This window comes from Sinohyriopsis cumingii, chromosome 7 (genome assembly GCF_028554795.1).
Source record: "Sinohyriopsis cumingii isolate HCF-2022 chromosome 7, ASM2855479v2, whole genome shotgun sequence".
NCBI classification, from domain to species: Eukaryota; Metazoa; Mollusca; class Bivalvia; order Unionida; family Unionidae; genus Sinohyriopsis; species Sinohyriopsis cumingii.
This window is the reverse complement of record NC_142967.1, coordinates 32,732,014-32,749,582: the sequence shown is the minus strand read 5'-3', so window position 1 is coordinate 32,749,582 and position 17,569 is coordinate 32,732,014. Positions and strand designations below refer to the sequence as shown.

The following is a 17,569-nucleotide window of genomic DNA, read 5'->3' as shown; positions in this document are numbered from 1 at the left end:
TCGTATGACCAAGTCATTATCTTCACAAAAGTTGACCAGTCTTTCCCCGTTGTCGGTCATCACACCTACTCCAAGGCGCCCCATGGTCCTTTCTCAGCCGACCCTAGCGTTGAAGTCGCCAAGTAGCAACTGCACATCATGTCGAGGGGCGTCCTCTAAAATGACTTGAAGAGCATCGTAGAAGGTGTCTTTGTCCTCTTCTTCCGCGTTGTCTATTGGTGCATAGGCCACAACAACAGACATCTTTGCGTACTTGGAGTTCATCCTGACGTACAGCAGGCGCTCGTTCACTGGCTTCCACTGTAGAACGGTATTGATCTTGTTCTTGCTGATAATGATGGCGACCCCCTCCCGGTGGTCATTGTCCTTCCTTCCGGACCAGATGATGACTTCTCCGGAGTTCAACTTCTGCTTGCCGGCACCAGTCCATCGTGCTTCTGTTACACCCATGAGGGTCAAGTTGTAGTGATTCAACTCGCTCACTGCTTGTGCCAGTTTTCCAGTCTGGTTGAGCGTTCGCACGTTCCAGCATCCAACTCTGATCCATGCTTTTGGCGTCAGGAGTTTAGTACAGATTAATTTATTTTCCAGTTATCGTAATTTATATAATGTTTTTCCAACTATGTTAACATCCATATAGTCAAGTTTAAACTTGTTTGTTTGCCATTGGACTGGTATTGCTGTCAAACTGAACTAAATTTAGATATGCTTCACTGGAAGGTAATGCTTGACTGGAATGTAAAGCGGAACTCTTTTATTATTCTTATTCAGCGAGTGTCTGTCTTTGAGGCTGTTCTGAAAAGAAAACATACTCTTCACAAATTTAATGCGTTTCTGGCGGAAAACACACACACACACACACACACACACACACACACACACACACTTTATAAGTTTTATCACATAGCATTTTGAATCGCTCTATCTCTCTTCCAGTCTAAAACGAGACAAGCAAAAAAGGTATTTATTTACTTAGATGTGGTGAAAGCACTCGATGCTAAAATTCCATAGTTTAATGACAAATGGTCCAGAATTCTTATACATTACTTTCTGTTTGGAATTCTAAATTTTGCATTTTATTTATTATGGCCGTGCGTGTTCCCACATACGTTCCTTTTATTTTCTCCCCACCAGCTACAGACATTAAATGCTTTGACAACTAACCAGGTTGTCAATATGTCTAGCTTATACTGTTTTGAAAATGGGTAGTAAAATGTCAAATAATAAAGAAAAGATAGCTATCTGGAATTTCCACCACATTTCTCTTTTTGTCATTTTATGTTCTAGAATAAAGTAAACTATGAAATCGTAGGATACAAAACTTCTAGACATGAATTAATCTTATTTAAATACATTTACAATGGTAAGTTGTTGCTAAGTGGAAAAGGGTGTTGATTTACTTTTTTTCTCACAAAGGTGGCGTTCGATTTATACAGTATTCGTCATTCTTTGTTTAAGTGAGTAGATTTCAAAATAAACAAAAAAGTTTATCGGATTTAAACATAAGACTGGTACAATTTTCGTGACTTAACATTTAATGTTTTTGGCAACACATGTTGCTGACAGGGGAGACTACTCGTAGTTTCAGTTTTGCCAATGGTACATTTGGAATGACAGCTACTTGTAGGCCTACTGAGGCAAGCAAAAACAATATTATGGCGATGTTGTTTGTAATCAATCTTTGCGTTCTATACAATGAGTGCTGTCAAAGTGTTCACAGGTTATCCAACAGAAAATGTGTTCTTAAGTCAGATCAAGCTCAAGACCTCCCTGTCCAGTCCGTGTATTATCACAAGATTGTTAGTTGTTGTTGTTGTTGTTGTGGGGTTTAACGCCATTTTTCAGCACGATAGGCTATACATGGCGGCCAGTATTAATGGTGGAGGAAGAACCCGGAAAACCCCGGAAAGAACCACCGACCCACCAAGATTGTTAGTAGTACGATGGTACGATCTACCAACACTTGACAGTGAAAGAAAAAGCTGGAAGTTAATGCTTTGATGAAAGATTGACCCGTATAAGAAATTTAAATTTCTGTTATTGGATTCATATGAGGCAATGACATCAGAAAAACACACTTTCTCAAATTTTAATCAATGTTATGCTTACCATGAATCTAATGTATTGTGTATTGCACCTCAAGAAAAATTAAAATCTTTACATTGTAACAATTTTTTCGCTTCCAACCCTTTGTATGTATTTATATGTATGTATATGTATATGTATGCAATTGATACCGTTTAATGAATCGCATATTGTGCTGAACATTGAAATTAAATCATGTTTATATCATTTATTAGCATTATTTAAACAATATTCCTGATGTGCTTTAGTTATAACAGATTCTCAGGTTGTTGTTTTTTTTTTTTGCATAAGTATTAAATTTGACTTCGTCGCATTCGTAGTGATGACACAATATGGCGACAGTTATTGCTCAATTACATTTAGCCACTTGGATACTAGCTGTTTCCTTTTCTTAAGAAACTAAACACATTTTGTGATATCCTACTATTGTTATTGAACAATGGTGTGTATGCTCTATTGTAGCATCGTATATACAACTCTCTCTCTCTCTCTCTCTCTCTCTCTCTCTCTCACGCTTATACTTTAAGTCTTATATCTCCTCCTATCCTTGCCTATGATCAGTAAACATTATGCAGCTATCGAGCCCAAACAATGTTATTAGAATGTTATCACTACTGCGAATGTTTTTTGACATAAAGCAACTGGTTAGGTTGTTCCATTTCATTTTAATTTATGATCCGGAAGTGAAATCTATGTTCCCTTGCACGCTGGTTTGTTTACAGTCCAGCCTTCAAAAAAGATGCTGGTGAACCTTTCACAGGAACTTCACAGTGAACTTATATTTGAAGGTGTTTTAGATTAACATATGATTTGTATTGATTGTCACACAGTGGAAAGTTCAGTACCGAGAAACAAATGTAGAGAATATATTGTAAAATTAATTGTGTTCTATGTACATTTGTACTGACGTCCATAACGATGCGCAGAAGAGCGGGTCTTTATATAATTACTGCAACCAATCATTTGATGCATCACATAATATTAAAATATTCAGGAAAGAAAACTGTTCGTTATGCCACTATGAAGTATAAGGTAATCGTCAGAGCGTGAAATATTTTGTTTACGTTATGTTTCATCCCCTTTGCTGATATGATTACTTTTCCTTTTGAACGACTTGAGACTGATAATTGAAACTTCTCGAGATATTATAGTAAGATGATTTTAGTTTCCTTATATGCTTTCGAATATCCTATTTTTAGAAATTGTTGCTTTATCATTCCAGATGCCGAAAGATAAACAAATTTAATTTCCTTCTTTAATATCTAACTTCAATGTCCTTTGTACTAAACGTTGTATCTCTTAGAACCACAAGAATCAAGGATGTTATTCGCTTTTTCAGCTCCAGACGTGGAATAAAGATTCAGTCCAATAAATAACTTCGTTAGGACTGTTGCAGAAATGGATGGATATATTGAGGTAGGTACCAAAACTTATGATATTTTATTTTATATAGCAAGACCACATTTACACATAGTATCAAAAGTTAAATGTGATTTCGTTTAAGAGTTTACTTTTTACTGAAATTTGGACATGGGGAATTTCATCGCGAATATTTTCATGTTAAGATAAATTAGACTAGTCGATTTACAATGTATATATATATATATATATATATATATATATATATATATATATATATATATATATATATATATATATATATATATATATATATATACATTAATGTATTAATGTACCCCTTTTTGCAGCCAAAGCAAGACTACTGGAATATCTGGTTTTGATGCTTCTTTCCAAAAAAAATTTGTGTCAAAAAGTTTTATATTTCAACAAAACAGGAAAAGCGGGTCAAATACACGATATTTTTGCAGCATTTGAAAATGTCTATGATACACCTAAGTAATGATGGGCATAGTGGATTCGGGGAAACAATCCCAGTGATAACGCTTTACTCAATTCAGAACCGTGCTCCCGAGATTTAATGTGTCATTTTTGTTTTGAAATTGTACACGTGCAATAGTTGTAAAACATCCAGGCATCTGATGATCTGATTTGGTTGATAACAAACCGGTAATAAAATGGTGTCATTCTAAACGAGCAAATATTTACATAACTTCATTGCTCCTTAGTAAGTAGTACTGCATGCACATTTTGAAACAAGCATGTTTTGGAGTCTATAATTGTCATTTTTTAAAGAAAGTGTATTACTTAATTAATCTTTCTTTTTGGAAACGTGATGAAAATGGCATATAAAGATAGCTGATTGTTTAATATGGCTTATAATAACAAATGATGGCAGGAAAAGCCAGATCGTACGTTAAGTTGTTGTTGTTGTTGTGGGGTTTAACGCCATTTTTCAGCACGATAGGCTATACATGGCGGCCAGTATTAATGGTGGAGGAAGAACCCGGAAAACCCCGGAAAGAACCACCGACCCACGAGAAGCTACTGGCAGGCTTTCTCACATGCCCACATTGGCTGAATCTTAGACTCGAACCGCCGCAGACAGAGGTGAGATGGCAGTGATCTGTAACGAAGAGCGCTTTAGACCACTCGGCCACTCGGGGCCCCCGTACGTTAAGATTTTCCGTCTTGACCAAAGTCCATAAAAGATGGCCACAAAAACCTGATTTAGCAAGTTTCACCCATTTTACTTCATTGGCTTTGCAAATACTCAGTGGCTTGCGTTCCAAATTCGTTACCAGACCGGTGCAGGTTGAAAAGACGAAGCCTGGAGGTCGCCATATTGTGTATGCAGGCAAAGCTCTTTACCGCCAACGTCCTGGCGCAAAATAACCTTGTAGATGTTTATGTGTTTTTAATCATAACTCATTCAATGACCACCTTTGCTGCCAAAGTTTGCTTTCTTTTTATTATTTAAACTTCGAACTGATTAGATACTTTCCTTTTTGAACAAGACGGTTAGATTTGTCATTTTCGTAGCTTCTTCGCTGTATAAAAATCACTATTTGTACTAGAATCGGAGTGCAGATATTACGAACAAAATCTCTGTATTTAATTACAACTGATCTGGTCATCAGTCACGCCTCTTGATACTTAATAGGTCAAGGTTGTTCCTTTTTTGCTTAGCTCTAGACGCTTATTAGTTTGTATTATAAGAAAAATATTTTGCAGGAACATTACGCAAATCGGTGTAAATAATGAACCCATAGAATTGTGATAAATACATCGGCATGTACGTTGTGTGAGATATTTTGAAAAGATTGATTTAGAGCTCATTGAGATAGGTCGGTGGCATTTCTTACTGTTTGGGGAATTTCTGTTGTGAAAAATGTGTATTTATTTATTAATATTTTGAAGGATGAAATTAACTATATACCCATCCCCCAAGTTTCAGCTTGTGAAAATGTATTAACTTTTATTTATTAGCTATTTTATAATAGAAAAAATATTCTCCACATTTGCTTTTTTATTTGATGGCAGTCGTTGAAATTTTCAGAAATTGTAATAATTGTAAAACGTATTATGCCTTAAGTCGTAGACAGCCCAGGTATTTTTAAAAATGGCTTTGGTGTGTTTAATGTTAGACCATTAAGAAAATGACGTAGAAAACAGAAGTGTCGCTTTTTACCTTTTATTCATATTTTAGATAAACCATATTTATTTTTGCTATTTAAAATTTACAACTTTGAAAATAAATAACATACTGCTTTTGTTTAAACAATATTTGAATATCTACCACCATATTAATTTTGTTTTTTTAGCTCTTAGCAGTTTTATTATTAAATAGCTTCGTAATAACATTAGGATATTTCCCCACATATACTGCTTTCATTGTTGCCAATAGTTAATTTTCCTTCTTTAATTCATGGTAAATTGACTGAAGTCATAGACAGTCTGAATAATTTTGTAATGGGTTTTGCACGTGTAATGTTTCATCAATAAATAAAAAAATAAAATGAAACGGTTATTTCTGTGGCTTCTTTTTTGATCGGAAGTTTTAAAATTACGTATGTGTTGACATGTAGGCTGCGAGCTCGAGAGCAGTGTAGTCACGTGACTATAAATGCAAAGGGACAGACTCAGGTCAAATTTCAGCAAAGATTGTACAGGACACACGTTACTAATTATACGGAAGAAATAATAGAGTATTTACGGGTTTGGTGGTCCATAATTGGTTAATAATGAAAATTAAATATTTAGTAAAAATATCATGTGAGAGCTTATCCTATATGTAATTTTAAAAAAAATATAGACAAATTTCTACTGATGCAATTTTAGCATTCTTACAGGCTTGACTCATGAGTACTCAATAATGAAAGTAGCACCTGATTCATTTGGTGCAGAATCAATAACATGTGTTTCATGCACATGTATGTAAACAAAATGTCAAGGGTCATATGGTGTTCTCCACACATAAGCTTGCACCAAGGTTAGATGTGCATGGAGAATTATAGGTCTCATCATCAGCACCCAGAAATGTTAAGTTATTGAATTCTGAATATGATGGTGTTTCCATATGTTTACTATTGGAGTTGAATTAGTACCGTGTTTCCTACATTGGTCTCGTCTGTCAGCGGATTAAAGACAGAACGAATTCTATGATCGCAATTTCTGAGAAAATAAAGCATATTCCTTTCGATTTCATACAGGTATATCTCGATGAAAGGTTGTTAAAGATTGCTGGGCGAGGTAATAAGCGGTACCCCATGCCGACACCAAATGGTGTCGGCGAATTCCAACTTCTCGATAGGGAATTATGTTCAAATATCAAAAATGGGGTGGCAAGGGTCAGAGAAAACTCGGACTAAATTAAATGTAGTGCTTAATTATATCTGAGTTGCATGGGCAGTCGACTCTTTTCTGTGTTTCCTATAGAAATCAATTTAAATTCGACGAACAGCATCTCTTGTTTTTGAAATTCATTTTTAATAGTCCGTCGGTTTGTTGTTGTTGTGGGGTTTAACGCCATTTTTCAGCACACGATAGGCTATACATGGCGGCCAGTATTAATGGTGGAGGAAGAACCCGGGAAAACCCCAGAAAGAACCACCGACCTACGAGAAGCTACTGGCAAGCTTTCTCACATACCCACATTGGCTGAATCTTAGACTCGAACCGCCGCAGACAGAGGTGAGATGGCAGTGATCCGTAACGAAGAGCGCTTTAGTCCACTCGGCCACTCGGGGCCCCCCGTCGGTTTTTAACATTCATATAGCCAACACACGAATCACCTTTCCATGCCATATTGAGCTGAGTATATCAACATGAAATGTTAATTACATGTTCCAAAAAAGGAAAGAAAAAATAAAGCCTGTACATGACAGCTTTACCACTTGAATATTAATTGCTGATTTGGATGAAGAAGGGCACACTTATTATTTATCCCAATGTATGTACCATCAGTTAACAACAAAATAAATAAATAACTTAAAGAGGCAATACCTAATAACTTATAAATAACATAACGTAGGAAGCACACCCTAAACACCTAGACTAGTAATACCATAATAACCTTGAAAATCTCTCTTCATACATGATTTCTACTAAGAACCTCTATAAACAGCATAGAACATCCCCCCTCTTTAGAACATTTTGAAGAAGAACAAAAATCGAAAAAAGTAATCGCAAGAATCACCAGGCAAATGCAACAAGAAACCAGCGATGTAAAGCAAGCAGGACCGTTCCCGAGCTCTCCTTCCCAATAATGACAGCCAACCATTCAACTGTATCGGACCTTTATGGACCCACAGATTGAGGCCAAACTATCAGGGTTCCTTGAATCCATAAAAGCCTGGGAGAGGTGGCACCATTCCCTTCCCCAGGAACAACTAGCAGGCTGCGGTGCAGTCAGAAAAAAGTGGCACATGCACAATTGTGCGCATGCCACTATAATTAAACTCACAAAAAGATACAAGTTAGAATGAGTTTACTAACTGAAAGTGGACCAATGCATTGGCAACACGGGGCATTGATACTATTTGGAGTTTACATAATGCATTAATTATAGTTATATGGCCAAAGTTAAAAATCTATAGATTCCAGGAATATGTTGCACGCTGTCATGTTTACCCCGACCCAGAGTAGCCCCAGTTGAAACATGTATAATCAAAGTAATTCTGACAAGCCATTGTTTGATGTTAAACATTGCCGAAGGCTAGCATTAATCCGTTACGTAAGATTGCCGTAGCTAGAAGTGGAGAGCCGGACCTCGGAGTTGCTAAGTCACAAATAGCCAATTATCACCTAGGTGTGGAAATGTTGTCCAAGATCAAAAGAAGTTGCCTGAAGAAGTGGGAGTGTCTTAACTCCTTTTCCCCGCAAACAGACAGACAGGTTGAACTGGCCGCTAAGACGATTGGACAGGATCACAGCGCCACCCAATCAGAATCGAGATGGGGAGAGACCTTGATTTGGGTAGAATGATATCTCCGCGTCTTCCGGTAAGAATTAGTTCGGTGAGAGAAATTACCCAGAGGAGAGGTTAGCGTAACTCCGAATAGCCATTCGTTATTGGCGGGAAAATCTTAGAGCAGGAAATTCTAAGTAGAGAGCTTCAAATAAGGAAGCTTTGTGGGACAGACCAGTTACAGTTTGGTCCCGTAGTCTCAGATAGAGAGACGGAGGAAAGGAGAAGAAAGGAGAGAAGTCAGGAGAAGTTGAAGTCTGGGAGCGAAATTGGAGGAGGAGATAGTAGAGAGGGAAACGGAGACGAAGGAGAATTTGGAGAAACGGAAAGAAGGAAGGAATTAGCGGGGAAGAAAGAGATGAGTAGATGCAAGGACAGGGGGAAAATCGAACTCACACTGTAAATCACGGGATGAATTAGGCTGTCACTTGGTCGAGGGAAAGACGAGTGATTGGAAGTTATCATTTTAATTTATCGAATTTATTAAATTGTTATTGATTGAATTTTCATCTTCGTGTTCTCTATAATTTAACCGTCGGCATTGCTGACTGGGGGCTCAGAGCTGTAAATCTACCTCGTCACTAATTTAACTTTCTAACCTCACGAGCCAGGGTGGAACTTCCATCATAATTTAATTAAATTATATTGGAAGAACCCCACCCCAATGCGTGCAAACGTCACACACGCGCACGTGCGCGTGTTGGATTTTTAACGTAACTTTAACCGTTTTTCGGTCATATCGCTACGTTGTCTGCAGTGCGACAATTTATCCAGCTCTGAGGCATCAGGTCACATTATCCTGACACCAGACCGATCAGTCCTAACTATAACCTCTTTATGTTGAACGCCAAGCGAGGCAGCTGCTTGTATCCGTTTGATAAGTCTTGGTGTGACTCGGCCGGGATCGAACCCGCGAACTCTTCCGTTCGGAAATAGGTTTGCACAAAATCTAACAGGGGTACAAACCAAATAATCGCGCACCTCTATAATCTGAATTCATCGTCATTATTATAACATAGATGTACTCTCTGATTTTTTTAACAGTTCCAAAACGGTCGTTATTGCAAACGGATAAAGAGACCAATGTAGCAACGATAGACAGTATGCGACTTGTTGAAGTCACAGCTATTCAGTTACAACGTCTTTCTTATTTCCATTTAGCTGGATTATTAATTCAAGGCAAAAAATAGTTGTTTTCCTTTAAACGAATAAAAAACATTAAAATTGTTAAAACTGACACTAGCAAAATATATAGATCGTGATCTTATTCTGATTTGTATAAGAACCTACGTATGATAATTGTGTTGCTATGGCTACATTGCAATTGGTAACTCGTTTTGTTGACTTGGAAGACACCGTTTTCATCACGTGCGCTATTAAAAGATCTCGTTTTAACAATATCAGCTTAAAACCTGCGTACATAATACAATTTTAAAGCGTATCTTTGTGTGCACGCCTTTGGGGTCTATGTGCTGGCATGCATGTTTACGAGACAATGTGATGTCAGCCTACGTTGCATTTAGAAATGTCGAAAAGTGCAATATACCTTGATTCTTAATGCAATTCAATGCAAAGGCTCTGCTCTTAGGGAATAACTGTCGTCGCAGTTCTTATTTTCTTTATTTTTCTATTGTATATTATTTTACAATATGTTCATATTTTTATTTTTTATTTTCTTTTATAACACCAGAGGAACATATCTACGGTTGTTATTTTGCTTCAACACATTGTAGAAAAAATAATTCACATTCTTATAGATGTTACTAATAAGCCAACTTGGGATTATTTTCCTATTGCATATTACTAAATAGAAATACGTGCATACCGTGAGTTAAAAATGTTTCCAAAGAGTGAGTGAGTGGCATCAAATATTAATGAAGAGGAAGAAAAGTACGAATTTTAGCTTTGTGTTGGTGATACCTTAAAATCAATGAAGAGGTTTAACTTCAATCTAAATTTGACACGCGCGTTTAATAGATGGCAATAATCGCATTTAAGTAACCCGAGAGTAGTACAGTAAAACTACGATTATAATCGTAGAATTTATTCGGTGTGGTTTCGTTCAATCGGGACTTGTAGGCATTCGCAATGTCGGGGATTTCAGGTATTACTGCAGGAAGAATTCTCACCGGCTTTGCATATATTGCTGCTGGAAATCCTAGGAGTGGTAATTGTGTTACTTCTCGCAATAATGTTCCTGGTGTTGATGCTAAGAACTTTCCTTTCTTGTGAGCGAAAGGCAAACAAATCAAAGAAGACTAGTCACCTGACTTCATGATAGTTTGTTTTCCAGTTAAAAAGGATCTCCATAAATTTTCATGAAGAATGAAAATGGAAATTTCGATGATTCTTCTTCTCATTTTGTGGCCGTAGATCGAGAGAGACACGTCATTCTGGCTTCCTCAAGCGGCGGTGTCACTTTAGCGATATAGGTGTTACATCGCTGATATGCGAGAAGAGGTACTGGGATCGAACTGGAAAACAGGAAGACGAGGTCCAAGATGTACGGCAGCAAATTGTTATGTTGAGAGTAAACAAACTACACTAGATACAGATGACAAATTACACACGATTAATCTAAGATATATATATATATATATATATATATATATATATATATATATATATATATATATATATATATATATATATATATATATATATATATATATAAAATGTTTAATTCAAATTAGAGCTGACCAACTTCAGACAATTCAGCAATTTCTCTGTATTATAATTACATGCCAAATAAATTGCTTATATTACAAAAATCCTCAAGAGTAAAATATTACAAATTAATGCCAAGGTTATTTTCAGTCAATATATTTGATTAAAACTTATTCTCAACTAAAAAATTAATTCCTGTAATTTCGAAGGTATTTAATTTCTAAATAAATTATTTTGTAACATGAAGTTGGCAGCGAACCATTTCTACAAAAACCAAGCTTAATTCTAAATTAACACAAATTCTAAATAAATCCAAGAAACACTATATTTAAAAATTCATACTGTACAATAATAATAATAATAATAATAATAATAATAATAATGATAACATGTTACAAGCTTTCCAGAGGCAGATAAAATAATCTCTTAACGTGTTTCACAGAATTTTGATCTTTTCTGACCAGTTAGGGAGGCCCTCCTCCCCTACTTGTAAATGTTTGCTATATTGTATGTTTGGTTGTGTGGTATATTTTTTATAATTTTTTTTTCTTCCTATTTGTTAATTTATTATTTGTAAAGATTTAAAAAAAAAAATTTCTTCTTCAATCTAAACATTCATCTTTTTCTAGAAGAAGAAAACATTCTTCTGCCAGCCACGCGTTTACTTCTTCTTTCTGCCTTCTTCTTTTCCCTTTTCTCCTAATTCTGTCCTTTTCTCTTTTTTGGCCTGAAGTTTCTGTAATTGCCGTTGTTCATAATTAGGGTATCTGCTCTTTCCTATTTTGTTCGCCTTGTGCCATTCTCTTTGATAATTGTATTTCCTTTCCGCATCTTTCCGCATCTTGGTCCTCTGCACCAGTATGTTGCTTTTGTTTTACTATATCCCTATCTTCGTCATTTGTCATCGCTCCAGTGGCCTAGTGGTTAGAGTGTCCGCCTCGGATACGAGATGTCGTGGGTTCTATCCCCGGCCGAGTCATAAAATCAAAGACTTACAAAAATGGTACTAACAGCTGCCTCGCTTGGCGCTCAGCATTAAGAGTTTAGTGTTAGGACTGGTCGGCCTGGTGGCAGGATAATGTGACTGGGTGGGACATCATGCTACTTGTCTGCGGCATGATGCCCCAGTGCTAGACATCACGATAAACTGCCACATTGTAGACTTCGTAGCGACATGACTGAAAAATTGTTAAAGTTACGTTAAAAATCCAAATCACATCACTGTCATTTGTCCTGCTGATTTTGTTGATGCTGTTGGCTCAAAGTTAGATTTCCCTGCTGTTTCAGTCTTTATTGTTGTTGTTGTTTTTGGGGCTTGTGCCTTTTGTTGTTTCTGTTGTTCCCATTGTTGGTTATTTTGTCTCGTTTGCTGTTGTTGCTGTTGGTCCCCTTGTTGTTGTTGTGAGTGATGTATTGATGTATTTGATCTCTCTGCCCGGTTGATGTTTCTTGCTCTGGCTGTAATCCAGGTTGCTGTTGGTGTAATGGATTTATTGTTTGTAGTAATCCTCGATTTTCCTTTCGGGCATGTTGCATTTGTTCTGAGATTATTATTGACGATTGGGCTTGTAAAGTTTTTTCTTTTCTTTTTGCTGGTGCTGTGGACACTATTGTTTCGGATATTCGAAATTTTGCAGTTTTGTTGTTGCTTGTTGTTCTTGTGTCTTGATTTTTTTGGATTGTTCCTGTTGCCGTTCTACTTGTTCTTGTTGTGGTTTCCATTGTTGGGGGTTTGGTTCTTTTATTTGCTGTTCTTGTTGTCTTTGTTGTACCTTCTGCCTTTGATATGAAGTTGATTTTTCTTGCTGCTGTTGGACTTGTTCTGTCTGTTCAGTGTGGATTTGTTTCCCTTTTCGTTGGCGGCTTGTTGTTGCTGTTTTGGGCTGTGCACATTTTGTTCTTCTATGGATATGTGCTGTTGTTGTCGTCTTCGTATTCCCTCTTCATTTATCCTTGTCGTAGTCTCTTGGTTTTGGGGGCATTTGTGTGTTGTATGTCCAGTTTGTTGGCATCTGCTGCACTTTCTGTGATATATACACCCTTTGTACCACGATTTGGTCACCAAAAAATGTAGGAAAACAAGCTCTTTTTACTTCCGACAGTTTGCTTTTTCTGTTTTCAGAATTCTTGTGCCGTTGTATATGGATGTCGTGAAGATTGCATCCAGTCTTGATGAGATAACGTTTATCTTCAACTTTTCCTCAAAGTTTTGGACTGTAACCTCCAAAGGTATTTCTAATGGAATGTCCGACAGGTGTAGCTCTCCAGTTTGCTTTTTATTTTACGCAGAATTGGTGTAGATTCTTTAATCAAAGCATTTTCTCCAGCGATCTTTAACTATAATCAATTTTATTACTCTTATCTGGAAAAGAGAAAGTCGAGTTATAACTGTACGGCAGCCATTCTTGACGAAGCCGGGGGGTGGGTGGGTAGGGTATATATAGTGATTTCTATTTTGCAATACGTCGGCTTTACCATAACAGGACATGCCTTACACTCTCCAGTTTTACTTTACACTTTGATCACTCATGACCCTCATGCTTCAGTGATACCTGGTTTCGTCAGAAACCTGCTCTATGTACACTCAGACCCTGACTAGCTTTTGTTTACGCCTATGTTTAGGAATTTGTGAATCATAGCCTGTACTGAATATAGTTTTATTAGAGACATCTGTTATCTTATAATGAAGCTGGCCTACAGCCACAATACGTCTATACAGTGAGTAATAACATCTACTTGTTTTACAATATATATAGTTGTAGTACTGATGGCTTTGTTGTAAAATCAGTTAAGTGAAAAATTCTAACAATCAGTTTCTTTCTTATGTGAATTGAAATTACAATTCCAAAAATCAGACTTTTATTAAAATTATATGAATTTAAATTACAGCTCCAAAAATCGTACATTCTAAAAAATTCTAAAAGTTACATGGTAACACTATTATCTATGTGTATGACAGTATATAGTTGTATTCGATTGTATAGTATGCGAGTTCATCGCCCATTTTTTTCATATTACGTTGTATTGACTGGTAATGTTTGGTCACTCAAACGTCGTCTTGCATTCCAAAGACGTATTGGCTAGTAATTGTGGTTATTGGTCAGTAGATGACTGGAGTTTGGTCATTATTATTTTGCCGAGATTGCAGGGTTTAAACCTTGTAGAACATAGAGTATTAGGAACTGAACACAACCCCTTATCGGTATATTAGGTCCGACACAGTTACCGTATTGAACCCAGACAAAAACGTTCAATAAAATTTTTTGTAGCTTTTATCCCTCTCTAAATTACGTTTAAACACCATCTTGTTGTCAATGTCAATAGCCAGTCTCGCATTTTCTCACTCCAAAGTCGTGATAATACGAACATTTACTATATAGATAAAGTATTCAGAAATAAAAGTAAATATTTATAATTGAACTTATCAGTTACATTGAAATCGTAATATTTGTACGTGTCAAAGATTCGCCGACTTTCAGGTTCAAAGTTAGCCTAGGACAAATTGTCAGAGATTTTGAAAGATTGTTTTGATGAATGTCACCGTTTTTACGGCTAGTAGATGTTAATTGCTAAACATACAACTCGTAAGGCGTGTGTTTGGAAATAAAAGGTACTCGTCTGTAACGATTACCTACCGGAAGGATTTCGTTCAAGGCGTGATTATCTTCAGAAAATGTAGCACCCACAGGCGGTGTTGATGATATGTTGTTTACGCAATATTTACAGTACACTCGATACACACTGCATGGTAAATAATGGAATGGATAAAAAAAGTGTTCTCAAAAGTTATATCCTTAAATGTGTTGATGCATGTCGCTGACGTGAAGGCTAATATACGAAGTCATTAAATGAATGGATAAAAAAATTGTTCACTAATCCCTGAGATATAAGTAGAAATAAATCATTACTGTCTTCCTTTAATTTAAATCTCTTTAAAATGTAGCTATTTCCAAAATCTTTGCTACCTTTTCATTCATCTCTCTCTCTCTCTCTCTCTCTCTATATATATATATGTGTGTGTGTGTGTGTGCATTATTACTTTTGCTCTTCCGATTATTTCTGCATTTAAACCCTTTCCAATCTACATATCCATATATGTGTATTATACACACACACATACACACACATATATATATATATATATATATATATATATATATATATATATATATATATATATATATATATATATATGCAATCATCAGCTTGCTTCTTGGTCCATAAAACGTCATGTTTTTTTTTCACTTGCTTAGCTCTAGACTATACTAATTACGGATGAAACAATCATTTTCGCAGGTAAATCATGCAAATCGGTGTACATATGAAAGAATCTCAAAATTAAAACTGTTTCAAATGGCCAACATGCCACCTATCTCCACCTTTTCCAATCATGGAAGTTTGATATCAATATGATGAATGATTTGGGTGAAAGAATTTGCCTAGCGATGATGTTTTACCAGTCCACTTTCTCTATTTATGTTACAAGACTTCAGCTGCATTTGACAATTCCGTTCAAATACAGTTTTTTAATTCACTTCCGTCTGTGCCCAAAGGAAAGGAGTTTTAATATTTAAGTGTGACACTTATTAAAATCTGAGATCTTATGTTTCTTACGAATTTCACTAACTATATAATACCACGTGATTGTTAAATATAAAGCTTTAGTTGGAGTGAATTGCAGCAAACCCATAAAATACTATAAGATCCCTAAATAAGCAAAACGTGAGTTCATGAATAAATATTGTCTTTAAAAAAACATTTGACCTATTTCAAGATGTAGCTCTTTTTATTTAATGTTTTACATGTACAACACAATTTAATGATCAGTTACACAAATTTATAAATCTGATGACCGAATTCCCCGTTAAATAAGCCTGCATAAATGTTTTACTTATCAACAAGTTGCCATGCATGAACGTTTTCAGATATGGTTTAAAAAGTTCAAGGATATTGTTTTATGTAAAAGCCCTCGAGCTACAAGTTCTTACAACATTTGATAAGCCATTCCCCATACACATACAGTGGTACAAATTAATCAGACTTGACAAGTGGCAGTAAAGAAAGTAAACAAACAACAAACAAGATGTGCTGAAAATTGAAAGGTAACGGCTGGAGAAAGGAAACTAATATATACAATTCAATTATACAGTTGTACTGCCAAACATAGGTAAGAATTAACTAACTACGTAATGCACTTACATTAACTATTAATTGGTCTAAACAAATTATATTTGTATTATAATCTAAGCAGGAAATGTTAGTTAAACCGCTTTGAAAAGAAAAACTAATTTGTTTTGTTACGTTTCGGTTTCATGTTGTGTCAATTAGAAGAGTATTTGTAGAGAAGTTACTAAGTATTAAATGTTACCTTTGAACAGTGTACTGAATGCAAATTCAAATACAGAATGATAAACAGTTTCTGCTTCTACCATGCAGTTGTATAAGTGATTATATATCAGGTGGTAGTTTACTACTCTTTTTAAGGCTGTTATTTTGGTTAGTAATCCTAATATGAATAATAAATTATTTGGGATCACCAGAAAGATAATAAGAGGGAATGATATTCTTTAGTGAGGATATATAGTTTCCAAATGTTAAAATATCTTTCTGTTTTGATATTTCGGGTACGGAATTCCCATGAGAATATAAAAAACAAGGAAGGATCGTTTCGTTATTTTAAGTTTGGCATTTAAGCTACAGAAGTTTAGTTGATTACATAAATTGTCTCTTTACTTTTGTAACATTTGCCTCCATGGTTTTAGGAAACATTCAACTATTTTGCAGAACATGGCAATGTAGTGTTTGCATAATTTTAAGATGTTAGTAAGGCATTTGATAGGATCGGTCAAAGAACAATCTTTACAACGTTGCTGGCTATTCAAATAACCGTCTACATAGTTGATAATTTAGTTAATTTGCATGACAAATAGTTGGGGAAGTGTAATATCCAGCTCCTTCCATGTAACCAATGGGATCAAGCAGGGCTGTATTCTTTCCCCATTGTTATCAATACATACATAAACAAGTTAAATCGTAAGCTGGGTCAGTGTCACGCAGGGTTACATTTGACACCGAATGTGTCATTTTTTTAAACAATTTTAGTTTTGCGATGGTATGTCACTGAATAAGTCATTCTATCCCAGGTTTATGGAAATTATTAAAGAACACTTTTAAGAATAATATCGTATATAATACACAAAATTGGAATGCATGGGTTTTCAATCAACGTCTTACAAATTATCATCATCTCCCTCTGTACACACTAACTGCCATTCTCTTACATATGTCAACAGTTATACGTATTTGTGTCATATTTGAAACTCCAATCGGTCAGATGATGAAGATATGATAAGACATTATAGATGTTTGTGTTTTCGAACAAACATACTCTTACGTTAATTTAAGACTTGTTCATTGAATATCAAAATTAGGTTATTCAAATCTTGTTGCTGCACAATGCAATGCGATCCTCTCTGAACAAACATTAGT

At 35.7% G+C, this 17,569-nt stretch overlaps 1 protein-coding gene across 14 annotated transcripts in view; it reads left to right on the top strand.

Annotated features, from left to right (window-relative positions):
• LOC149794985 (galactoside 2-alpha-L-fucosyltransferase SEC1-like) overlaps positions 1–17,569 on the top strand; it is a 108,635-nt gene that overhangs the window by 74,702 nt on the left and 16,364 nt on the right. For 5 of the 14 annotated variants that reach the window (XR_016422225.1, XR_016422229.1, XR_016422227.1 and 2 more), the window contains exons 2-3: positions 3,425–3,501; positions 13,203–13,309. Coding sequence is in view for 4 of the 14 variants with exons in the window: in XM_089964643.1 (XP_089820769.1) it covers positions 3,484–3,501 (18 nt within the window). In the remaining 10 variants the exon portion in view is untranslated. Of the gene's footprint in view, positions 1–3,424; positions 3,502–10,786; positions 10,917–13,202; positions 13,310–17,569 lie in introns of all 14 variants that reach the window. The other 9 variants (XR_016422228.1, XM_089964643.1, XM_089964645.1 and 6 more) reach the window with 2 other exon arrangements.